Genomic DNA, 27,836 nt, shown 5'->3' on the forward strand with positions numbered 1-27,836 from the left:
TACAGGCTCTGCCTTTACCAAGTGCTTTAATCATAATAATAAACAATGTCCATTTGGTTCCACTTGGGGTACTCAGAGATAATAAGTCACTCTCTAGGGGCCCTATGGATACAAATACATGAAAATAGTAAGAAGAAAATGTCCTGACTGCCTGGCAGACTCCTGTAAGCGTTCGAGCGTTAATCGGATGGCTGCAGGTTTGAGGCTACCCAGGTCCAGTCATGGATTTTTTCTTCTTTCTCCTACTTTTCAAACATAGTTAATATACAGGCTCTGCTTTTACCAAGTACTTTAATCATAATAATCATAATCATAATTAATTGTAATGTTTTTACATGCATGTTTCCTCATTTATAAATTATTGTTGCAGATACACATCATACACTAATTATAAGAGTATCTGACATCACGTGAGGATTACTAGACATGATACAATATCCCAACGTCTCGCTCTTCTAGGCAATACCTTGCCGGGACGTGGGAGCGTGAAATTACGTCTCAATTAATCGGGAAAATCACGTCGGAGTCGTGACAGTTGACAGTGAGTTGCAGAGCACTAGGCATACCAGAAAGTAGTCTGGCGCGGCCGCCCCTTCGATTATCTTCAATCGAAGGGCATGAAGGGGCGCCGCACCAGACCACCGGTATTAGAAGGGCGAGACTTAATTAAGGGATGCGCTAATGCCATTGCACGAACATGGCGAGACACAGCTAGAAAGCAGATCTCTACCTGGCGGCTCCTATGACACTTAGTATGTAAGTATGCACACATGCTGATTACGAAATGTACATGTTGTCTCTCCTCATTACTCGGCTATTCAGTTGCCACTAAACTAGCTATGTCAGTGATGGCCTCCGAGTCGATCGGACAAGGCCTGTACGTACCCTCGTATGGTCGAGGGCTCGATGTGATCGAGAAAATCTAACTCGCTATGTACTGTTTTTGGTCATGTACTTTAATTGTGAGTTCAATGGATTCCGACCTTTCTTTCTGAGGTGGGGAAGAACCTCCGATTTCCCCGGAATTCCTGATGACGTAATATACTTTATATTAGAGGTATTATTACATTCTACTTATCTATTAGTCTGATATTTTACGTAATCTAGTTTCTGGGCCTTACCCTGTAAAGTGTGGGGTGTCTGAAACTTAAAAGTAGCCGATTTAAGTTAGGCCAGGCAAAGTAGATCACCAGTTTCTCATTGGTCACTCTTTCAATTTTGGTTTGCACTAATGTACTTCATGTCCATGCACATATTGTATTATATTGTAACAGAATTGGTTCCATAGCTAGTAGTAATGTGCCCTCTACTACCTATGGAACCAATTTTCATGATTCTAGTAGTCCAAAGTTATTATTATTTTAGGTTCAGCTTTGGCTAGTAGGATTGGATTCAGCCATATTCTTTAATATAGGTTAAATAACTATATTTATATTATCTTGAATTTAACTACAGCGGGTTTGGGAAAGTAGCTGGCAGCGGTGGTACAGTGGATGGGTTCTGATGCATTATGAAAAGTGATAAGATCAAGCACTGAAAACTCAACTTTTCTCCCTTGTTTTTTCAAGTCACAAAAAGTCAAAGTTACAAAAAGTATCAAATCAAGTGTTGTAAAATTAATTCTATCCCTCAACTGGGCTGTCATATTTCATTGAAGAAAGTATCCATATCACAGAAACAACAAGTCATCTGTCAATATAGTGATTATAGTTACCAAAAGCGTTCAAAAATCTTATGCTTACACTTTCCCACCTTTCTAGAGCAGGAAGAAACATTTATTTTAGCTATAGGTAATGGTTAGTCTGTCTAAATGTCAAAAATGCTTGTGCATGTGATCAATTATAGCAATAGTAAATTTTGAGGTGGCAGGGTAGAAGGGAGATACTTAAGTGATGCTGGTGGGTGATGAGAAACTGGGAGTCAACTTTGCCTGGTCTTATACTTAATAGAGTGAGACCTGTGATTTTTTTCCAAATAACAAAACTTCCATCTTTCTTACGCGTTCATCTTCATTTCTTTCTAGTTACTGAATCATTAGCCCTTGGCATAATTTTACTATTAATGGAACTCTACCTGATTGTAGTTTAAAGCTATAGAATGTACAGTATGTCAAAGATCAGTGGTCAATATTGCCTGGCTTAGTCCATTGTACAGGGTGAATCAATTGCAAAAATGGGATCAACATCAATTGACTGAGCTGGAGAAAATGGTGATAGTACAATGTAAGGAACAATTTAGCATTGGCCAACAATTGGTTCCGTACTACGCTGAAACTTTCCTAATTAGCTCTGGCCTACAAAATTTTACTATTAATATAAATAGCTACAGTGCTACCAAAAAAATTACAGTATCACAAGCAATGCATGCACACGAACACCACACACACACACACACACACACACACACACACACACACACACACACACACACACACACACACACACACACACACACACACACACACACACACACACACCTTGGAACCTTGGAAGCCGCCCACAGCAACAAGTACCATGATCAGCAGAGCCTCAGGACGAATCCTGGGCTAGTGACGAACTGTTCGTCACACACACACACACACACACACACACACACACACACACACACACACACACACACACACACACACACACACACACACACACACACACACACACACACACACAAGGAAGCACACTAGACTCAAATGTGCATGCGTGCACACAGTCACTGCACACACAAATATAATCATACCAGGAACTTATATACACAGTAAAAAAAAATCACTGACATGCTTACCTGATACCTATAGGGAGTCTCTAGTACACTGCCAACTTCAATGCAAATATATGCTATTTCATGTTGGCTGACTGTTGTTTTTTGCAGTATTGTAAGATGTCATCTTCAGTTTATGGAGAATTACTTGTTAATTTTATGTTGAAGAGCGAACGAGGTAATTGGAATGTTGTTGTATAATAATTATGTAAACTCATTTTATGTAAAGTGCATGTATCAAGGATTATAACTACTGCATTGTGGTGGATCGCATGTAGGTTTGTGGTTACACTTACTACCATATAGAAAAAACATTTAACAGGGAGGAATCTGATGAATTTGACAATTTGTAATGACTTTGTCAAAATTTTCCCTCTCAAAATTTAGAATTTAGTGTATTCTTTGATGCAGTATTGAAGCATTTTATCAAAATTGTATCCATCAAAAATGCCTGATCATCGAATTTTTCAAAATGTTACTCATAAAATATTTGCACAAATTATATAGGATGTAATGTTTCACATTCTGTATTATCCTGAGCTCAGTGGTTTGAGCCTCAGCATTATTTTATAGTTATAACACGCTTTCGAGGGATATTACGCACGATTCACGAAAGCGCGCAGCGCTCAAGTGAGAGTGTGTATGTTTAGTCATATCCCGATTAGTCGTGTTATAACTGTTATATTCTACATCCCAGTAGATGAAAACGATTATAGATAGTAAATTATAGTGAAACAGCACCTCCTGGAGATGGAAATCAATAGAAATTCTTGATGGATCAGACGTTTTACACTTTTAATGGTGCCACGCCCACGTATTCGCGATTAGTGAGTTATCCATGAAGAAGACCAGAGTTCATCGAAACTTGTTCCAGTTCCTGAGGTGAATAATTGTTTAGGCGCTTGTTATTAGAGACTTGTTTACCGTTTAGATAAAGATTTTGCGGAATGTGTGAAGTTACACCATATATGGTAAGCTAGCCACAAAGCGTGGTATATCAGTTATATACCACAGTTTGCCATGGTATATCATTTATATACCCCAGCGCGGCGCTTTTGATCTCAACCACAGGTGTGGTATATTTACCTATAATGTACACAGCTAGTGCTAAATGCTGGAGTAGGGCATATATCAAAACTATGAAGGACTCTTGATGATATTTCCAACCTTTGCGCTTCAGCAAAGTCTGTCTGATTTTTAGGCCTGTAACCACCTGTTAGAGTTTATAGATTTATTTTGTAATAAAGTTGTCCTAAATTAAGAAAATGAACTTAACAGACACACTAGGATGTGTCATGCATTGTACAGCAATAACAAGAACTTTGCTTGATATGCACTCTCCTTTAGACCTGCAGTTACTATGTTTATTTGTACAAGTACACAGAAAAATTTGGAATTTTCAACTAGAGTAGGGACCATAGCATATCGATAAAAAGTACTGAAACAAGCACGATATTAAATCACAGTAAAACAATAAGAAGTGTTATATCCCTACTGTGTATTTTTATTATGGTATCTTGAGCACAGTAGGAATATAACACTTCTTATTATTTTACTGTGATTTAATATCGTGCACTACTCCAGCTTGTTTCAGTACTTTTTATCAATGTGCTATGGTCCCTACTCTAGTTGAAAATTCCAAATTTTTCGTGTACTTGTTTATAAAACTTTTTTGTATTTTTATTGTAAATATTATTATTATGACTGGTGAACCCACGCATACCGCATCTGAAATTTTACCATGCGCCTCAATTATCATCTGAAAAGTGAAGTATCCATACGTTTCGTTATCAGCTATGTTCAACCCGTTACACAGCATGCATTTCAGATCTAGAACTGTTCGAAAAACACGTGTGCAATCCATGCATACCAAAAGAAATGGTGCCGTGTGCCCCAGTTATATCAATTATCATCTGAAAAGTGAAGTATCCATTACGCTTTGTTGTCGGCTGAGTTCAACCCTTTACACAGCAGTACAAATCAAGAACTGTTCGAAAAGCACCTCTGCAATCAAAACAGCCACTATGAAAATACGGACGATTTCCGTTATGAATGGAAGCCATCACATGCTATTGCCAATCGACACTTTTCACTGTCAGCAAAGATGAATGGGACACAAAGGAGGACACTGGTAAGTCCATAAAGAATGAATTGTAAGTACTGCGGTATGCCAAAAGACACCTCTTGGGCCGAAGCGACGTCGAACAATGAAAAAATCAAGCCCGTAGCCTTAGCCATTATCGAGTTATGCTTGTCTTGAGGCATCAGGCAGTCAGTCAGTAGAAAATTCCATTAAATAAATTATTATTAAAATTCCGTAGCAACTTGTTGAAAGCATTTCAGGTCGATCTGAAAGCTTGTTTGGGATTAGTTTTACCTAACCAATACTGCCTCATCATCGTCAGGAAAAATTGAGACTGGTTTTTGGGTGATGTTATTTCGTGGACCACGCCTACTCCTTTGTGGTCCCTACTATACAGTAACTATCATACTGTATGATGCATTAGGCAAAGTACTCATGCTTGTGGTATACCTACATTTTATATAAGGTATTAAAATTGTACTCATTTATAGCCTTCACTCCATTCCGATCATGTTACTACTTGTTGTATCAGTGTTTGGTCCCTAACCCCAGGGAGGGGTTATCCCTGTTAGTTCAACACTGTAGTGTTCCAGATGACTTTGAGAGGGTCATCTTGTCTGGGAGAATACCAAGATTGTGTAATCAAGGAATATTAAATTATCTACTCATTATACTGAGAAGGGACAAAGACTTTGCGAAGTTTTGGAATGTAGTGAAGTTACTAATTGATCAACCTGAACTGAGGAAAGCTGTTGAGAGGATACAAAAAAGTATGTTGAAAGTGATTGTGTATATCTAGTCACCTACTGTACATTATTAATACTGTGTGTGTATGTGTGTTAACTTTTACTCTCATTGTTTCTTCATCAATACTAGATATATTTGGTCCACCCACTGTTACACTTTTTACACCTCTAACTCCTCCTGTTCATCCAGCCATTGGAGATGATTTTGCATTTGAAGGTAGTGTAGTAGATATGTATGCATGCAATCTTCAAGCATAATTGTCATATTTAGTGTGTTGCCAATTTTTTGAAGCTTTTTTTGAACCAGGCGCACGCTTGGTTTACTGAAATTGTTTTGGCTAAACCTGTGTGTCTGCATTTAGGTATGTCTGTCCAACACCTACATGAGCAAACAGGCTTTGCGCTACAGAAAATAAACCTTCATTCAATGAATAAAGGCTGTTTATGTACAGTGTTAAAGCTTAACTTTTTCTTTTCACTTGTGTTTTAATACTTGAAGGGGTGTGGCCGGTAACTGAAACCAGGTGAAGCAGTTTAGTAGGGGTACCTTACATGCTGTAACATCCGTATAACGACTGAAAAACAACGTAACGGGCCTTGTAAGCTACCAGGAATGGCGTATCTTCTTCAGTTGAAAGGGGGTATATCCGGTTGCATGTACATTACCTATATACCAGGGAGCCAATCCCGATAATTATACAGTAACTTTTTTATGTATGATACCGTGTAAATTCAAAGGGGAAAGCGTGCTTTATACCGTAAGGTCTGGTTGTTAAGTGCACGTATATAGTAAACATATGTTACCTGTTTAGCACATACCCATTTCTCGTACTTAATCATGGTTGATAAGCGCATGTGGACGAACATGAAGTTCCAACATGAGACGAAACTATACAAGAGAAGAAATGCTAGAGATTTGCTATTAGTGTATAGTGCAAAATTTCACAAACTACAAAGCTAAAATACGTTACTATACTTACCAAGTGAAGCGGTCTTCTGTAGTATGCTCACACAAAGGATTCAGTGCACAAAAACTGGACACAAAACATTGCATGTAATGACTGCAATTCACACCACCCCAACAAGGTGAATCGTAATGATTGTGGCCAAGGAAAAGGATTTGAAGGGATTCGCATTAGCACACTGTTAACTCTATATCCACTTATCAAGAACTATCATGCATAAGCAGTAACTACCATACCGTAAAACTAAGCATGCATTACGAGTATATTAGTATATATAATCCCAATAGTACACACACTACACCCATTACATTAGATTATGTTATTGAAAAATGTGAAGATGCTCCTGCACATAGGGCAGGCATGTTCCAATGCTAGAATTACTGTATGTATGAAAGCAGCTCTAGAACACCTATGCTGACTATGATGAGCTTTGTAAATTAACAAATCGATCAGGTTTTTTATCTTCAACAAGAACAAGGGAAGTTGGATTAGGGATCAAAGAAATGAAAAATAGTGAAACAAGTAAGGTTGCTTAGTGGATATATAGGGATTCAGTGTCCACTAGTATATCTTGAGGTGTAGGCAACCTCCCTTGTTTCAGTACTTTTTTTATTTCTGTGTTCCCTAATTGCACTTTTTCCTTGTACTTGTTGTTCATAAATTTCTGAAAATTAAATACGCTCCTCACAAATTTGTACATATATGGTAACTGACTGCATGCCTTCAGCCAAGTATAACTTCACTATTGTTAATGTTACTAGCTTGAATTCTTTTCACTGCTTGACATTGATTTGTCCTGAGACATGCTGCCTTTGCACCAACCACAGCAGCTACAATGTATTATACATCGTAGTCTTACTTTGTCCTCCTTTGTATCTGTAGAGGTTTTGATTCGCAGTAAAGTTCTATGGCTTTAGTAGAAGAATTGTCCATAATTTTTGTAGTGACTGGATTGATTTCTAAGGTGCTTCTCATATACTGTTCTTCATTTGTAGTACATAGGGCCCAAGCAAACAGTAAATTAATGAACAAACTTTCGAATGTGGATTGAACAAGTGATACAAGTACTGCGTAGCATGATGGTGTGGGGAAGGCTGGACTTTTATTATTATGTGACCATCTCAGCAAAAACCCAACTTGTTCGCACAAGCATGCATAATGAGAAAAAAAATTTTAAAAATAATTCGTAAATTACACATGCTACAAGGAAAAATACACGAGTTTTTATCAGGCCAGTACTCGAAGAAGGAAGACTCAAATCGATTAAAGCTATACACCATCATTTGCCTACTCATGGAGAGCTTGAAAATCTTTGTTTCATTTCTGTAGCTCCAACGGTATGCATGTCATGTGTGTTTGTTTACAATGCGGTAAACGTAAACAAGATTGTCATCACTTCGTCTACCAAAACCACCTTCATATCCATATGCGCAAGTGACTACAGGGCTAACACTATACCTTGGCTGATATGCTAATCCATGGTGAACATTTTAAGCAAAATTGCACTGTTGTAGACTAATCCAAAGAGAAGTTATGGCTGCGAATGTAAGTGTCTGTAGTTTTTTTTCAGTATAGTCACTGATTATCATTCTCTTCCTATTGTCTAGAGCTATAATTCCAAAACTACTGTGAACAAGTCAGGTTTTTGCTGAGACGGTCACATATGGCATTTAAACAATTATGTGTTGATTGTATAGTAATGACCATAAACTAAGTCTAAAGTAAACTGTGAGGTTCTAAGGTTTCTATGCAGTGGCGCGTGGTAGATGATTTTTAAAAGAGGATTTTTACTCGGTTACTGAAAAGTTATTTAGGATTTTACCTTGTCCCACACCCTTAGCTGTCCACATGGTGCTTTTCCAATTATCTGGCATAATGAAGTATGAGATTTGACTGCTAGTTTGATGATGGAAGTGTGCCATGATGTCCAGGTGGAGCCTCACTTACATGCCCTGTCTGGTAAGGTTACGCATCACATTTCAGCTGTGCTTGATGATAATGCCAGAGTGGACATCAGAATATCAGGTTTTGGAGGTGCTTACATCATCGCACCTTTTTTGATGTTTGCATTTTAAATTCTTTTTCAGCTTCCAATCAGTCTACCACCTTGGCTGCCACTTTTTGTAGGCATGAGGCTGAGAAGTGTTGCGCTTATGAGGAGTGCATTCGCCAAGTAGAGCATGGCAGCTTTACCCCATTAGTCCGGTGGAATGGGAAAAGCAACCACTACCACCTATAAGCATTTGACTCATTTACTCAGTGAGAAGTGGAGTTCCCCATATTCAGTGGTGATGGGCTGGCTCTGTTGCCCTTTGGAGTTCTCCTTGCTGAGCTCCTCCTTCATGTGCATCGGGGCTCTCAATCACACTCTAAGTGCCCTGATGTGCTCCCGGCAATAGATCTTGCTGTCGCAGAAGGCATCTACCAGTTCACTAACATTTCCTGGGCTTCTGTAGGTTCTTTTAGGTATATTTTCTGTAGGTAAATTCTTGCTTTTTCCTTTTTTGTTTTTCTTCCGGGTTGTTTTCCATATGAGACGTGTGGTAAAAACAAAAATTACATAGGGCCTCCAAAGGCATCAGAAAATTGAAAATTTAGGAGTTTTGAGGTTGGATTTTAGGCTACTTTTAGTTAACAACCAGATAATGCTTTAAACTATGAAATCAACAAACTAACTGTAGGGCAAAAATTGTAAACTATAGCTTTGATTGGTCTATTAGAGTAGTTACTTGACTGCTCTATTAGAGCATCTCCATCGTTATATTGTAGTGGGAGGTGAAAGTAAAGTGATGTTGAGGGTATAGTAGATGTTAGAAAATTGCATGCATAGTATTTGCTATGATACATGCCAACACAGCAATCGTCTAACAAGTTAGACTGCCACTCAGCTAGATTTAAAAAGGGGTTTCCAGGCTCAAAATAACGAAACAGTTTTGTACTGCAGAGCAGTGAATAGCGATTAAAATGAGCTATAGCAGAAGGAAATCAGAGGAAATTTATTAGTGTGTCATTGAAAATCACTTACTTTTTCTATGGCAAATTGAATGGTGAATATTTGGAAGGGAACAATCTGAAGCTATTTTGACGTCTTGACATCCATTAACCTTCACTACATTAGTGTTACAATGAAACAAAAGCATTGTGAATTGATTCTGCAGGTTAGTTTGTAAAAATTACAGTGTTTCCGTGATTAAACACAACAATGTCCATTCCATGTACGTAGCAAACTTCTTAATATGTGTGTTATTAATTCCCTTCATTGCAGAGGTGCTCCTCATACTGCTCTTCATTTGTAATGCTGTGTAATGCACTGAACATACAGTAGCTGAAGATGAAGCAGAATTGCCACTTCGCTTTCAATAATTGATAATCAGGGCATGTATTCTGTAGCACGATCAATTTTTGTACTATATCTGGTGCCATTCTTTCAGTACGTATACACTAGATAACCATTCATAAAATATGTGCGTATGTACAAAAGGGCACAAAGAAAAATTTTACAGTTGAGTACGGATTATAGAAATAAAAGCAATGATAGCTAGACCAGTCCTGCAGTTAGGGACATTTGTTCCCTACTTCAATCGTGGCTGTATATTTACTATCACTAGGTTGTGTATGACTGAATAAGAATTAAATGTCCACTAGTATAGCCGTAAGTGTATTCTAAATAATTAGTGCACGCACTAGTGTCATATGACTTGTAAGGAAGAGCAGTACCAGCAGTTTTAGCTCAATAGTGTTGTCTCTAGTGTTGCAAAGATGGATAATGCCTGGATTATTGTTTAAAAACTGTTTCCAGCTCAGTCCACAAGTCCAGTCCGTAAGTCCAGTCCATGGAATAAAGTAGGCCAGTATAGCTGCAGGCATAGATAACTTTCCTTGTTTTATTTCTTTTTATTTCTATGATTCTACTCAACTGTAAAATTTCTAATGTTTCCTATACTTGATTGTACGTAAGTGCAATTATAATACATTTCCATTATTACAGGAGCGCCATTAATGGTTGGATATAAAGATGATTGTTGTATTCATTATACAGTGACTATAGTGGATGTTCGTAGTTGTACTAGGTGTACCAGGGTACCTGTAAGTCAAGTGTATTCTAATAGAACTCAAGGTATTACTATGTAACAAACTTATATATGGTTATGCATACAAACTTTATTGTTCTCTAGACTTCACAGAGCTCCAGTGTCACTATAGTGTACTAGTGAGGAGCATGCCAGATGACTACATGAATACTGTGAACCAGTTGGAACGTCACCTCACTGGGGATCATATTGGGAGTATACTAGAATGTGTTAATGTGTTCACTGCCAACCAGAGAATACTGGACTGTCTCATTGAACAGTTAAATGACAAGGAAGATGTGTTGGACTTGTGTAGCTGGTTGAGTCATATTAATGATGCTCCATTGTTGACTAATGCTATACAGGATCTTAAGAAAGGTAGGAATGTGTGGATTAATTCTGCAAAAAAATTTGATACAATATTTTCTTGTTGCCTATAAATTTAGACATTATAATCAGTTTAAAATCAGATGGTTCAACTGCATCTGAGAGGGGTAGTTGTAATTTGGAGACATCCCTTAGTCCTAATGACTTGTCAAACTTCACTGCTGCTGGTGATTCACCAGAGAAATCAGGGGATATCTTTACTAGAGTACAACTTCATCAATATAGACCAAATGGTAAGCAGTTTGGTTGCTTATGTTGCATGGAAAACTGTAACAGTCATTAGGAGATCCTTCTGCAGTTTACATGTAGTGAGCATTTACTTATTGCTGTTTACTTACTCTAGACAACTGGTTTTCAGATGTATGATTGCAGGCCCATACCCGGGGGGGGTTCGAGGGGGTTCAGTCGAACCCCCTATTTTAAACTGTTTTTTTTTTTTACTGTAAAATGATCTTTTCAACTGTAATCTGTGTTCTAGCATTCATTACATGCCTTCCATGGCTTCTACCAGCTGAACTGCGTCCAGGTATTAACCATAGCGCTTCAAGGTTATCTGTGTAAATTGAAACTGCTTTAAAGATGCATGAATATAGACAGTGGTTTTCTCTCTATCACTAAGGCTTCTTAATAAGACAATCCATGACCATACTGCACTGAGAGCTACTATATATTTCGATTACTTCCAATCGCAATTTGTTAATATTTTTTAATAAGAGCCCGGAATAGCAATGATGAGCACCAGACTGGATGGACACTGCAACTGATAGACAAGTAAGCCTGTCTTGTTGCACTAATGATATGAATTCTAAAGTGTCAAGTGTGTGAGTCTGTCAGTTGTTTTCATATTAACCTTATTATGGTTATCATCCATGTTTGGACAATGGTGAAATGTAAGGTTTAGCTTATAGCTGAAATGAATGACCTGAGTAGTCTTAGAAATGATAGAGTGTACATGCACTGCAACCATATTAATTTAATCTCTTGTTTGTATTAATGTGTGATGGGCCCATGTTGGGAGGAATTTGTGTCAGCACAATGATGTGTGAGAAGTTTATTTATTTAATGAGTACATGCATTTCTGCTTTGAGACTATTCTCAGGACATTGAATATTAAACCTTTCTCAGTGTCTGGGTGCTGTGTCCCCAGACACGCCCCCAGACCCCTGCATCTGGGATTGCCTACAGCTTCAATTTAGAACCCCCCTTTTGAAATTCCTGCATACGGGCCTGATTGTACTGGTATAAATTACAAGTAACCCATAATTTTTCTTCTTTACTAATTGGTCATCACTTTCAAACCACATGTCATATGTTGTCATTTCTCTCCCATTATTCTTGATTATTGAAATGATGACTGCTCTATTAAAATATCTCCTAGTACAGGTGTAGGTTTTATAACTTCTTAATTATTTTTATTTCTGCTTGAGAATGATTTGTACGTATAAATCGTAAAACTATGCACGGGCCATTACTCAAAGAAAGAATACTCAAATTGATTAAAACTATACACCATCTTATTCACCTGCTCATGGAGAGTTCGAAAATGTTTGTTTTTATTCTGTAGCCCAATGGTATGCGTATCACATACATTTGTTTACAGTGCAGTAAACATAAACAAGATTGTCGTCACTTCTTCAACTAAACTGCCTTCATACCCATATGCATAAACGACTACAGGGCTAACACTATACCTTCATTGATTTGCTAATCCATGGTGAACATTTTAAATTTAAATTCCAACATTGTAAACTAGTGCAAACGGAAGTTATGGCTGTGAATGTAAGCGCCTGTAGTATATTTTCAGTATAGTTACTGTACAAATCGATTTTCTTGCTATTCTAGCATTATAATTCCAAAACTACTCACCACAAAAGGCTGAAACTTTGGTGATACATTCCTTGAACAGTGTAGATATTGCTGAGAAAATCCGGAAGGTGTGTGAACTTACATATATATGACTTACTATTTGAGGGTGTCAGTCTTTTTCACAAAAATGTGCATTTTTCCAGTTTACAAAAACTGCCCCTATTTACACCAACATTATGCTCAATGCCAGTACCTGTAGTGTGTGGTGGTGAAATGTGACATCTCTTGTACTTGTGTAAGTAGTCATAGCAATCCTACTTAATACATTCAACTTGTTTGCATATCACAATTAGCTATAGCTATGTTAAAGAAACACTATAACGCTTTGTGGTGGAGTTTTCCAAATGACTACATGAAGACACTGACACAATTGTGTGGATTAACTGATGTTGATGAAACCGTGATTGATATGGTCATAAGCCAACCGACCTCCGATCATTCCAATAGAACTATGCTTGATATAATTATTTATGTTTTGAAGGGAGAACAGCATCTGATGGAGTTTTGTAACTTGATGGAAAAGTTTATTAATAATACGAGGCTATCAAAGATAGTTGATCAGCTAAGAAATGGTGAGATATAGTTTGAGAGAAATGGTGACGCTTAATGATCTAGTACATATAATACATATTGTATGTATATTTTGTACGTATGGTAATTCCCATTACAGCCAAAAATCACATCTGCTTTAGCCAAACATAAATGCACACCTGGTTTTTTCTGTGAATATCCTGTTTGCAATTAGTGCTCTGCGATATACCAGTAATACCGTTTATCATGATAGACAGCCTTAATTGATAACCGATATATCGATATACCGATTATATTGATGAATACCAGTATAGGATTGCTTTTAACCCAGCCTTTGGTGTTTAATTACCCAATTTGTTGATGGTTTAGCAGACACACCCTAAACAAAAATTTGAGGTTGTCACATTACAACACATGCCTACTTGTACTGAACTATAATTTTTTTGGTTTTTGGGATGCATACTGCTTCATACTATGTCCAAGAAATGGTGCAAAAGTTACAATAACAAGCTAACTATATACCGATATACCGCAATATATTCCTGTTACTAATACCGTGTATTTAAATTTCAATACTGCCAAGCACTATTTGCAATCTAGCTATCTATCTACTCATGCATACATATGTACATACATACATACGTACGTACGTACGTACATACATACATACATACATACATACATACATACATACATACATACATACATACATACATACATACATACATACATACATACATACATACATACATACATACATACATACATACATACATACATACATACTGTACATTCGTACATACGTTATGACACGTATATATACACACTAGGCACCGGCCGATTATGCCGGCATAATTTAAAGCATAATAGGTGACCAAAAGCATCAAGCATAATGCCAGCATAATAGGGACGATAGTTGAAAAAATAATCAAATGCGCAATACGCGCGCCTGAAAGAAAGCAAATATTCACTGCCAATAGTATTATTAGAGCATTTCATATTTAAAAACATGTAATATAACTTATTAAACCGTTTCTTTGTTGGTTATTCACACTTTGCAGAAATAAGATCGAGATACTCTAATAGAGCAGTCACTTACTCTAATAGAGCAGTCAGGAAAGGCTGATATACTCTAATAAAACAGTCAGTTCTAGAGCATAATCTTGATTTTGAAAGCATAATTTTGAGCATAATAGGCTTAAATTTTGAGCAATGCTCAAAAGCATAATAGGTAAAATTTTGGGCATAATAGGCCGGTGCCTAATACACACCTACCTACATACGTGTGTGTATTTAGGTCTGGGAAAACATGATTGCCTTTGATGGGGGAGTTGAATTTTCACCACTGACACAAAGCTATGCATGAATAGATTTTTGTGCCAAAATCATGCAGCCAAGGTGAAGTGGTCTGCTTTTGCTGCCTGATGTTAGTCCTGAGTGAGCCGTACAGACCTTGATGGCCAATATAGGGGTGCTTGTACATATTCATGGAACTTTCTGCACTGTAAATTCTTTCATTTCAGCCACTCAATAGCCTGTACATAATTCAGCCATGTTCTGTTGTCCTATCCTCCACATACTGCCCACCACCAGTATAACAGGATAATTTTAGTTATAATGTGCAATACACACACCAAGAAGGTGGCAATTAGTGAGCTTGCTACACATTATGACTGCATTTAATACAAAAAGCATACCATATTAATGTACTGTATAACAGGAAGAAGATTGATATACATACTCTAATAGAGCAGTAATGTAGTAGTAGTAGTAGTAGTAGTCAGATATTGTTATACTCTAATAAAATAGTCAGCTCTTGAGCACAATCTTGATTTTGAAGGATAATTTTGAGCATGATAGGCTTGATCGTGACCATTGCTCAAAAGCATAATAGGCAATTTTCAAGCACAATTGGCTCAAACCTGATTTCCTTTAATAAGCAATAAGAGGTTGTCAAAATTATATTGTGAGGGACAAATTTTGCTTTTTTTTTAAATCAATAGGACAGTCAACTACTTTAATAGAACATCTGAATGATTTCATTAAAACGCTTTGCTGCAGTACTTATGCTGCACCCCTGTAATACATCTTTAGTATTACTACTCGTATAAGAAATTATCCACACCCACAGATTCATAGAGGAGTATATTTTCACACTGTGCATTATATCAGTCAGTTGCCATTTACTTGGTTCCCCACTATAAATTTTGTTGCAATACTCCTGTTAGTACCCCCTTGTGTTCTAGATCTGCTCCTCCTGCGTACATACATACAAACGCATAATATAATATGCACACTCAGGCCTTCATTTAGGAAATGACTCAAGAAGGTTTTTTGAGAGTAAGGGGGGAGGAGGAGGGGGTGGGGGGGCAATGGTGTGTCTCAGACTTTCACTTAAACTTTTGCCAAAATTTAAGATTTAAGTGGAAGCAAGCTCCCCTTAAATGAAGCCCTGAGTATATATCAAGGTGCTCATGCCAATTATGTATGTGTGTATGAATATTATACTCATGCTACCGATTATTGTCTTGTTTATAGATTGCAGAATTGTGGTGTTGCAGTCAATGTTATTGCAATACTCCCGACCATCCAATGATGGTACAACTCAGGTACCACCACTCACTGCAAATGAATCTATTGGGAACGTAAACACATTTGGTGAAGATGGTGAGTCATTTTACAACCACAAAGAAAATTTGATATGCAAGCAAGACATTTTGTGCATACTGTATGTGCATGTACCCTTATTATAACTACTATTTAATTAGGCAAATACGTATGCTGTATAACATCAGTACAGTGATAGTACTGTAAAGTCGGGTTGTTAAACGCATGCGCTTATAATTTTCGAAGAAAAGTTTTGTAAAAAATCATACTGTCTGTTAGGCGCATACGCCTAATAAATAATTATTGTGTGTTAATACGGAATCGCTATGCTGCAATAGTAGTTCATGCCAGTCACTACGCCAATATTTGTCTATTTCTAGGTGAACTCCTTCGTAATGAACAAGATTATTGCAATCCAGAAGGCTGATTTGCTGTATACACAGTGAAGGGAGACCTCAAGGGAGACTTAAGCGCTCGAGGAGACATTCATTTCCAGTAATTCCAGCGTTTCTTCCCGTGTGTAGCTTTGTCACGTCTGAACCATGCATTTCTCGCATTTGATTATGTGCGTTTAACAGCCATACAAGAAATAAATGTGTATGAGCTTAACAAATAATATGCGCTTAACAGATACATGCGCTTAACAACCCGATTCTACAGTAATGCAATTCACATTTAGCATACCTGAAAGCTACTTACTGTAGTAGCTTGATATACTATAAATGTTCAAACTCTAGCATTACCTTGTGAAATGTTTGATGACTATATATGGCTACAGAAGATACTGTATCAATTAAATCCATTCGTTCTATTATTGATGCTTAGTTCATGACAATTAAAAATATAGTCATAAGAATGTTGATACAGTATATAGCCACATGTAAGTTCAACTAATTGTTATTTCATCAGTACACAATAAATTGAATGTTCAAGCATGCGCTATTCAATACATCCTGTTATTTTGTGTCTCATACACATTTGTCATATGGTACAGCTCAACTATAACTTCACACGCATGGTACCCCAAGCATGATGGCACGCGTGATTTTGCATGGAACTGCAGCTAACCACTCATTAAAATATAATTTCCTATATCCACACAAATGTCAGTGATATAAATAGTATGCTGTCAACTCATGAGATACCATCCATGGCTGAGACATTTGCGTGGCTACGTATTTCGTGAGTTATCCCTACTGTAGCTATACACATGTGGCTGTATACAATGTAATATATTATACTTCTTGTGCTTACTTGAATGTTCTACTACAGGGTCGTGTTCACGACACATCAGACATCCATTCCACTACGTAAAATCTGGATTAAGTAACTTTGGATATAGCCGGCATCCTTATCAAGCCATCATATCCATGAACAAACTTAGCTACCTCACTTATCAAGGTGCTGCTGCGTGGTATAAACCCTGTACTCCCAGCATAAGCTAGGCCTGTTGAGCACAGTGGGTATGAAGGTGACTGTCACATTGTGATTGTGGTTTTATTTAGGTGATCACGTGAATGGTGGTCCCCAAATACGTATACTGATTCGTGAGTGTTTGACGTCGCTGTAGAGAACAATGTATTTATTGACAAGTACATACTTACAAAGATTATTTGAGTATTAGCTATTAAATTGTGGTACGCATATCTTACATTTCACTGCGTGGTTTTCCACTGTATACTCCACAAAAATTTTACATGTTTCCACAAAACCTTCTGCTCTAATTAGACCACGCATGTGCTTCCACTAGAAGTGAGGTGAGTACACAGACATGAGCCACATACTAATGTGGCGTGGAATCATGCAAGTTCACGTGTGATATGATGAAGTTATAGTTGAGCTGTACCGTATATGCAGTTATGTAATACTTCATGTTACTATGGTTTACTCTTCGTATGTCTTATAGAGTCCAGCACAACTGGTGATAGTTCTCAACAAGATGGAGGAGATGTTGGACCATCATTTATAGAGCGTCTTCCTGAGGGTGTTAGCCAGCAATGTAAGTTGTACAGTTAAACTAGAGCTGGGCAATAGTTGAAAAATATCAAGTATCGTGATATTAATTTTCAAATTGTATTGTGAAATTTAGCATCTTCACAATTGTGATGGATGTAACACTTCTGAATGGCTACTAAGTAGTTCTGTTCATGAGCCATTTTCTTGTATTTCACAAGAAAGGAGCAATGATTAGGTGTAAACCAATGTATAAATTAGCAAATTTGTTCACAAAATCTCAATCAGCTAACTACTGCTCTGTCATTTAGACACTGTTACGATACATATCGTTATCGTGATATTTTCATTACTATCGATCGTCTTGTGAAAATTTTGCTATTGCCCAGCACTAAGTGAAATCTGTCTAAACTGGTCCCTTTTGGGTTCCTTGGTACAAATGGCTGCATAGGGTCTAATTTGATGAACTTCTGAAATTGATGAGACAGATACGTACATATTATGCCAAATTGTATTGTAAATTACGCCAGTTATACATACCAAGATACATATATCATGAATAACAACAATGCGCCTCCCTCCTGTACAGGTCGTACAATGCTCCACAAGTATTATGACATGTTATGGCAGAGTTTCCCTCAAGATCACCTGATCACACTTAGTAGACTATGTGACCTACTACCAGTAGATGAAGGACTAGTGGAAACTATTGTGTCCTACTCTAGTTCTGATATGGCTAACAAGAGGATACTCAATGCTGCCTTGTCTAACCTGAAAAGTGATACTGAGTTATTGGGCTTCTCTATGTTCATTGAACAGTTAACGGAGAGCTCTGGAAATTCAAAGATAATAGAAAAATTCAAGAGTGGTTAGTTAGTCACACACTACAAAAAAAAGCGGCCAAATGACAATTTAATAACAGTTACATGTCTATTTGCTCTAGTTATATTATATAGCTATAGCTAGATACAAAGAGAATGGGTAATACTGCATTCACTTGGCTGCAGTCCTTGCTCTTACCAATTGTTTAACAGATTGATCATGGTAATATTCCAATCTACTTGGCTGCAACTTGATATCAGTTCTTGTTCTTACTAGTCATGTTGAAAAAGCTTGTTTGATTGATCCTACTTTGCTTGGCAGCACCCTTTTTTACAGCCCATGGCTGTTTTTGTTTTAGGATATTCTTCACATAAGCAATTTGTCAAATTTTTTCCAATAACACTGGAAAATCATTAATTCTCAAAGCCATTAGTATTTGTTACAATCATATACTGTATTACTGTACTATGTGCGCTCACATGCACTGTTTTGTTCATAGATTGCATGAGGGTAATTGAAAGAAAGTCAATGAACCTAACTGATGATGATGACGACACATCAACACATGGCAGAAATGGTATGTTGTACATGTAATGTACACCTGGGACCATGCTAAGTGTCCTTGTCAGGCATTTAAACATATATACTTCAATACAACTACAAGTTATCAAAGTTTTCACATTTCAGGATGTCCTTTTTGAAGATACAGTCAAGGCTGGTCCATCATGTCTAGTCATTGAAGTATTATGAACTGCAATAAATAATATTCACAATATCCATAGATAATTGATTCACTTAAATAATATGTCACCATCTAGCAAAATAGTAGGTTGATGAAGGTATTTGTTCTCCCACCACAAAATCAATATCATACAGGTATTTCCAGTATACGTTGGGTACAACCAAGTCCAAGCATCCCTTCAATTAGTTCCAAAAAGCTTATAATTTTTTTTTACAATTTTGTAGTGAGATATTTATATGACTGACAATTACTAGCTAACTAAATGTTTCCATCAGACAAGTGCAATTCAATAATGGCAGGCTTTAATTTTCACAGTTACATTACTTGGGTGATAAACAATACATGTGTGCATTATGACTTGTACTTCATTGTTTGAGCTGTGTGTATCAAGTTGACAGCTACGTAGGTACGATTCTAGTTATATTCTAGATAGTCATATTTTCTGGTGTAACAGCACATTCAATGTACGTAGGTCTAATATTTTGAATATTATGTTGAGGGGTTGAAGAAGCATGTGATATGTAAAGTTCTGGTAATTAACAGAAAACCAAAAACATTAAATTTCTACACAAAGCAATTACAGTAAAACTACAATTTGTAATTACTCGGTTATTACAATTACATCATGTTAACTTTATTTTGATTTCTACTGTACATGAATTGTGTGTATTTACGTCTATAATCATGAAACAGATCCTCACATACGTATACAACACTCTTAATATATACAGATGGGCCCCACAGTTCACAAGATTCCATTACTGAAGGTGGTCCACCTGCAGCTAGTAGAGATGAACCAGCAGAAGAGTTTACCCCACTAGTGCTTCAATTTCTCCCATCTACTATTACTGCTAACAGTAAGCACTAAAAAATGCATGATTATGGGTAGAAATTTATAGGGAGATGGGTGACTGGTATACAGATTTAGCAGTGGCATAGTGGTTAGGGCCAATTTAGGTGTAGAGGTCTCTGCATGGTTAAAATTCATGTGGAGATTTATTTGTGGATGTTTGTTTTTTTTTCTTCTCAATGTGAGAGACTGTTCTATTAAAGATATCTCAATCTCTAATCTCTAATGCAGCAGTCAGGAAATGCTGATGTACTGTAATACAGTAAAATAATCAGCTCCTAAGCATGATTTTGATTATGAAAGCATAATTTTGAGCATGATAGACTTAATTTTTGATCATTGCTCAAAACTATAATAAACTGTGTTCACCTAACTGCAGTACCATTTGGATACTTGTTTATTCATATGGTCTACACGCTAGTGATGTGCAATATACCGAAAAATTATCGACATTGCAATATTTCTTCCAATACCGATATCATATCAAATCTCAATATTTTTATAACTGATATCAATATTTATCGTATAGTCAATATTTTGCTAAAAATTTCAATATATTGAGTAATATTTTGGTAATTTACAACTTTTGGTGTGTGATGGTGCAATCATGGTAGAAATGAAGCTCAATTATGTACAGTTTAGCCATTTTAAAAAGTGTCTACCAGTTTCCAAGGCTTGTTGTTACCTTCAACACAAATTCTATAAAGCATAGCTGTTACGTAATTATAAACATTTGCCCCACGTAATTAATCAAAAGAAAAAATACCGAAAAAGTATCGAAATTTCAATATTTTACCAATTATCGTATCGATATCATACCGAAACCCAAATCCTAATATCACACACAGGGGCGGATCCAGAGTTTGGAAAGAGGGGGGGACACCTTTCTGAAAAACAGTTGAAGACCAAAAAAACTTGCTGAAAACCAGTTGAAGACCAAAAAAAAAAAAAAAAGGTCACGACAATAATAGCTAGTTATCCTTACCAACTATATCACGTCTGTTATGTAAAATAAAATCCTATTTATAGCTTCATAGGTAAGCTACACTGCCTCATGAACATTGTGACTGCTTTATTAGAGTAATTGACTGCTCTATTAGAGTATCTCGATCTTGTATGCAATTTCTTGAAGGGGGGGGGGGGGGGGGGGGGGCATTTGCCCCAAATGCCCCATCCTGGATCCGCCACTGACACATCACTACTACATGCATACCTACTTTTGTGGCAGCATGAATGCAAAGACTCCTGACAGATCCATATGTGCATTTACATTACATAGTAGTGATGGGTGATAGGCCTGAAGCAGTGTGTCTGTATCTATCAGCTGTGTAGTAATAGATATGCAATACAGTGGAACCTCAGTTATCTGAACCCCTTGTTACCAGGGGTGTACCCACTGTACAGTAATATGTATGTATAATATGTAAACTGCTTTTTACAGCTATTGCCGTGTTAAGGAAATACTACACAATCTTGTGGCAGAGTTTTTCAGATGATCATGTTGCAAATATTAAGCTACTCAACAGACACTTAACAGTTACAGAAGGTTTCTATACTGATGTTGTATCCACTACTGATCCAGATGCAGCTAACAAAATGATCCTTAATGCACTGATCCATTGGTTAAAGCAAGATGACAAGATAATGGAGTTTTGTAAGGTTATGAGGATTCTTGCTACAAATAGAAAATATGCAAAAGAAGTTTTGCAATTTGAAATAGGTAGGCTTCCTGTAAAATGTCACTACTGTAGACTCTGGTTATTAAGTGCATGCGCTTATAATTTTCAGAGGAATTATTTGAGAAATACACTATGCTTGTTAAGCGCATGCGCTTAATAAGTGATTGTTACGGGTTTGTGTTAGGAGAGTATTACTCATGTCCACCACGTTTTTCCAGTGATTTAGTTACCAGTGTTCAGTCAAATAGCTTACTTCAGTCAAGGAAACTACAGTCCTAAAAAGTCAGGTGCCATTATCGTTAATACAGTCAGTGGTATCTGCTAGACACGTGCCTGGCGAAGTATCGGGTGAACTGTGACACTCCTGGTTTGTTCTATTGGTATTTTACTACCATTCTACATAGTACTAGCTTGCAGGAGTGATTTCAACTATATGCGCTTAATAACCGTACGCACCAATAACCGGAGTTTACAGTATATGTACTGTATAGTTTAATCATTTTCAAAACATACATTTATGCACATTGTACAGTGCAGAACAGCCTGATAAAATTCATATAATTTTGAATTTAATCTAGTGTGTTCTGCAAGCTTGTATTGTAAACCATTTCAATGGTAGAAGGTGCAGAGTGTGATACGTATACATGTATGTGACCTGCTGAGCAAAAATCCGACTTGTCTGCATAATTTTGGTTTTGAGATACATTCCATTGAAATACATTGGGTAAAAATGCATGCTATAAAAATAATTTTACACTCGTTTTAATCGCTTCAGTATACAATGAGTGAAGACACGAATTAAAACATCTTAGATACTGATGGATTTGCCTCTTCATGGAGAGTAAAAAAGAATATTTTTGTTTTATTTCTGTGCAGGGAAGCAAACGTAAGTTATGTGTGTTGCAGTTAATGTAACTTTGTTGTCACTGTTTCTAAGCTTGAACAGCCTTCTTTCCTAAAAGCATAGATGGCCAAAAATGGTATGTTGATGAATGTCCCAGTTCATGGTGAACAAAATGATGTAATTCCCAACTCCGTAGCTTGTTGCACTCCTGACTTATTCTTATTATCGTTTAAATGAGCGCCAGTAATTTATTTTCCATGTACAAATTGATTGTTTTGCTCTTCTTGTTGTCATCACTATAATCCCAAAAGTACTTACCAGAAAAGGCTGAAACTTTAACAGCCCATTAGTTTTTCACTTTAGACAATAAAGAAGTCATCAAATTAATTTCAAGTAAAATGCAAACAAGTCATGTTTTCACTCAGTAGGTCCATATACTTACGTATGTGCTTTTCTCATTTCTAGAATGCATAGAATTAACAGAGAAATTACAAACAGAATCATCTTCCTCTGCTGACAGTGAAATTCATTCAAGAAATAGTGAGTACCAATATCCTGTGTACTTATACATACAGTATGTATGTACATAATCTATCTACATACATAATCCATGTACGTACGTACGTGGGTATTGGATAGCTGTGCACTACAACAGTCAGGGGTGGTCACTATATGGTTAGTAGGCAATCATACACATTTTAGCTACACCAAGTGCAATTGTCACTGATACAAGTACAAGTATTCCCTAGGAGATGTGTATGAATATCTTCAGTATGTTCAAATCCACACAAAAACAGCCAAACTGTGAAATATGATATACCAATAAATAGCCTGGGTGAATCAGGGGCAGATCCGGGGGGTGGGGGGTTAAAGGGTTCCATGAAGCCCCCACCTTTTGGAAGAGCCTTAATATTACTTGATGAACTGCTGCCAAGTTTTTCTCTAATTCAAGCCAATTATGTAAACAAGCCAATTAACTCAAATGGCTTCTCGTATAACCAGCTCCAGTTACTCTGTAGTGTCTCGAGTGGTATTCTCCATGGCAAAAATGATCACCTTGTGATGAGCAGCTGATTTATTACAGACAATGTCTTGCTCTATTGCTTTTCAAACCATCAAAAGGCACTGCTATGATGATCAACTATGTATACACCAATTTTCAAGTTTTGCCTATACTTGGTTTATCCTGTAGCCGTGACAGAAGTTTTATCTTTTTAACATGAATAAACACTCATAACTCTTTGGATATTTATCAGATTCATAGCATACTTGGCATTTGAATTTACTGTTGTAAGCTCTTCATTAGTGCCAAAGATCAAGGCAACTGATTTACACGTTTGTGTTTTATAGCAAATTTTGCAAAAATAAATAGAAGTCCCTATACCCTCCCCCCATCACCTAAAGCTTAAGAAGAAACAAAGAAATTAAATTGAAACTCCTTGCTTTGATTTTGTCTAGCAGTCAATCTTTCTTACAGTGTAATAGCCCATATAATCTATAAAATATTAACGCAAAGCTAACTAGCAGAACTTAGGACTACTGGACTTTTTTCTTACCTCTTTATTAATCAACCAGTCAGACCTGGGTCCCATTTGGATTACTATTCAAGAGTAGATCAATTGAGTACTGCGACCCTGATGGGGAGCAAAGTGTTGTTTTCAAAATGAAAGAAGAACCCATATGGATTAATTAGACCAAGGCATGAGTTATTTTGTGTTCAATCTGGCTAAAATGGAAGGAAACTTATAGCATATAGATATTCATTCAATACCATGGAGTTGTACAGCCTATCCCCAGGTTGGTCATAGCTCCATCAAGGTACTAGACTGCTTGCATGGTTTGTCACTGGGCTTGGAAAAAAATCCACCCTACTTATGTCTGGCTGAATTTGACAATAAAATATTGCAGTGTGTTTACGTACATACATAGCATGTTCATGGTGAAAAGTCAAATCTGCTGTCATGGTTAACAAAACTGGTTTTTCCACAATTTTCTATGTACTTACATGTATAAAATGTACACAGGTGTCGGTTATGATTAAATAATGCACAGACAAATGCTAAGTAGCTATGTATGAATAATACTGTATGTGCATAAATGTACTGTACGCACACCAAGATGTTAATGCACACATATGACTACACAGCAACAAGGCCTTCTGCGATAAGCAACTTTCATGAGATTGACCGTTCATTTCTACAGCAACTATCATCTGACATTAGTCCTGAATGTAAGCATGCTATATTATTGTAGTACATTACATATTTACTGTGTATGTACTGTACCTCTCCAGGTTATGCATTACTAAAGAAATATGGCAACTTTCTATTAAACAAGTTCCCACCAGATCATTTAGAAACACTTGCTAAGGTGTCCAAGCAATATCCTTTAGATGATATTCTTGTTGATTCCATAGTCACTGCTTCTTGTCCTGCGGAAGGAAACCAGAGAATATTAAAGATATGCATGTTGATGGTACAGACAGATAAGTGTCTGAATGAGTTTTGCTCTACTATGGAAAAACTTGTTGATAATCCAAAACTGTCAAAAATCATGGAAGTGTTTAGACATGGTACAGCATCATTATATGCATCTGTTTGTACATACATACGTACTGTACAAACTGTACATGTATACATGCAGTACATAGCTGTGCACATAAATTACACACCTGTATTGTTCTATTAGCGCTACTATTTTGCTTTTAAGCTACTTTTCAGTATTCCTCAAACTGATTTTGGAGTCACTTCTAGAATGTGTGCCAAGCTTGAATGCCAACTTCTAGCCTTGAAAAGGATGTGAGAAGTGGAGTGCAAGTGTGAATGGGCCCATACCGCATAATAGCAAAGCAGTGTGATGTATAATTCATAGATGTACACCCATTCGCTTGAGTACTGTGCAGTATCTTGAAGTTACATACGTGTGGATTAGAATAGTTTTACTATTTCTAGTTACATATATGCATAAATTGCATATACAATACCTCAACACGTAAAACTAGAAACATATAATTATGTGTATGTATGACGTACATGTTTATTGTGCCTGACATGTGTACATATCTACTACATCATGTTGATTTTATTTAATTTACATTTTTAGAATGTGAAGCAGTAGTGAATTTATTGCTGTCTCGTAATCAAACCACAACTAATACACAACCAACGGTTTCAGTTGCATCATTGACTACTTTGCCAAGCTCAGCTGCAGTTTCAGGTGGATCAATATCAACTGTTCCTAGATCATTGTCAACTTCTGCTGCATCAATGTCAACCTCCATCACATCATTGTCAACCTCAGCTGGATCAATGTCAACCTCCATCACATCATTGTCAACCTCAGCTGGATCAATGTCAACCTCCATCACATCATTGTCAACCTCAGCTGGATCAATGTCAACCTCCATCACATCATTGTCAACCTCTGCTGGACTAATGTCAACCTCAGTTGCATCCATATCAACCTCTGCTGAATTAATATCCACTTCAGTTACACCAATGTCAAATTCAGTTGCGTCAATGTCAACCTCAACCAAATCAACCTTAACGTCAATTGCATCATTGTCTATTTCAGCTGGAACAACATCAACTGCAGTTGCAGCTATTCCAAACTCAGATACACCAGTGCCAACCTCATTTGCAACCTCAACCAGATCAACTTCAATTGCATCCATATCAACCTCTGCTGAGTCAATGTCCACCTCAGTTGCGAATTTAGTAGCATCAATGTCAACCTCAGCTGAATCAACCTCAACCTCAGTTGGATCCATGTTAATCTCAACCAGATCAACTTCTGTTGCATCATTGTCCATCTCAGCTGGATCAACATCAACTGCAATTGCACCTATGCCAAACTCAGATAGACCAGTGCCATCCACATTTGCATCAATGTCAACTTCAGGTGTATCAATGTCAACTTCAGCTGGATCAATATCAACATCAACTACAGAGATACAATCAATGCCAGTTACGTCACTAGCATCATCAGTCACATCTTCTCCACCTACCATCACAACTTCTACCAATGGTATGATTTTGACCATATAGAAGTACTATATATTTCTCTCATGCTAATGACCTTGTATTTAGGTATCACCCCTATTGTAAATGAATTCACAATTAATTTTATGCATATGTGATGCTCAAAATTATGCAACATGATTTGTTTTATTGTTTTTGTATGTACTTACGAGTATATGCTTACTTATATCAGTGGCTGATTGCAGTAAAGTAATTTATATTGACAAGTTTTAGCCATTAAAATAAACAATTCCATTATGTTTCCACATTTAGCAAATACTGTGGGAGGTACATTTAACCTAGCAGACGGCAACACTCCACCAGTGTTATTCTTTCTGCCTCGCAGTGTTAGTGACAAAGGTGAGTATTGTAATATGGTGGAGACAGTCCAGTGCATAAGGCATGCTTTACATTTGTAGCACTGGCTGTACTAAAGAAATACTATGATGTTTTGTTGGAGAGTTTTACCAATGACCATGCAACAACTATCTGTACTCTGTGTGAAATTATACAAGTTGACGAGGGATTCTTTAATGAAGTACTCTCTATGACTGATACCAAGGAAGCTAATCGGAGAATTCTGAATGCTGTTATTTGTATTTTGAAATCTGATAACCAACTTGTGGGATTGTGTGAAGTAGTAAAAGCACTTATTAGTATTAGAAAAAGATTTTCTAAGGAGATAATTGAGTTTGAAATTGGTAAGGTGATAGATATGTATAGTAATTCAAATATATGTATGCTTTGGCGCTGAAAAGAGTAATTGGACATTTAAAATATTTGGTTGGCATGACTATATTTAATTTATTACACAGTATTTGAATATTCGTTAGCACCGTATAGCTGTGTTCAGGTACCCAAAGTTGCATATTCTTAATGCATAAATAGAGTAAAGTATATAGCTACTGTAGTTTTCAT

General features: G+C 36.9%; 1 protein-coding gene across 2 annotated transcripts in view; it reads left to right on the top strand.

The window, feature by feature from the left end:
• Positions 1 to 648: 648 nt before the first annotated feature.
• Positions 649 to 27,836, top strand: part of LOC136254994 (uncharacterized) — a 39,287-nt gene continuing 12,099 nt past the window's right edge. Inside the window, exons 1-20 of one of the 2 annotated variants that reach the window (XM_066047717.1) lie at positions 649 to 756; positions 2,866 to 2,932; positions 5,329 to 5,607; positions 5,714 to 5,800; positions 10,537 to 10,665; positions 10,724 to 10,996; positions 11,065 to 11,238; positions 13,165 to 13,443; positions 15,941 to 16,069; positions 17,916 to 18,008; positions 18,552 to 18,830; positions 19,284 to 19,361; positions 20,258 to 20,383; positions 21,818 to 22,096; positions 23,365 to 23,439; positions 25,046 to 25,129; positions 25,193 to 25,471; positions 26,002 to 26,925; positions 27,192 to 27,278; positions 27,338 to 27,619. In XM_066047717.1, the coding sequence (XP_065903789.1) occupies positions 2,875 to 2,932; positions 5,329 to 5,607; positions 5,714 to 5,800; positions 10,537 to 10,665; positions 10,724 to 10,996; positions 11,065 to 11,238; positions 13,165 to 13,443; positions 15,941 to 16,069; positions 17,916 to 18,008; positions 18,552 to 18,830; positions 19,284 to 19,361; positions 20,258 to 20,383; positions 21,818 to 22,096; positions 23,365 to 23,439; positions 25,046 to 25,129; positions 25,193 to 25,471; positions 26,002 to 26,925; positions 27,192 to 27,278; positions 27,338 to 27,619 (3,994 nt within the window). In that variant the 5' untranslated portion in view covers positions 649 to 756; positions 2,866 to 2,874. The remainder of the gene's footprint in view (positions 757 to 2,865; positions 2,933 to 5,328; positions 5,608 to 5,713; positions 5,801 to 10,536; positions 10,666 to 10,723; positions 10,997 to 11,064; positions 11,239 to 13,164; positions 13,444 to 15,940; positions 16,070 to 17,915; positions 18,009 to 18,551; positions 18,831 to 19,283; positions 19,362 to 20,257; positions 20,384 to 21,817; positions 22,097 to 23,364; positions 23,440 to 25,045; positions 25,130 to 25,192; positions 25,472 to 26,001; positions 26,926 to 27,191; positions 27,279 to 27,337; positions 27,620 to 27,836) is intronic. The other variant, XM_066047720.1, reaches the window with a different exon arrangement.

The sequence above is a fragment of the Dysidea avara genome, chromosome 1, assembly GCF_963678975.1.
Source record: "Dysidea avara chromosome 1, odDysAvar1.4, whole genome shotgun sequence".
NCBI lineage: Eukaryota > Metazoa > Porifera > Demospongiae > Dictyoceratida > Dysideidae > Dysidea > Dysidea avara.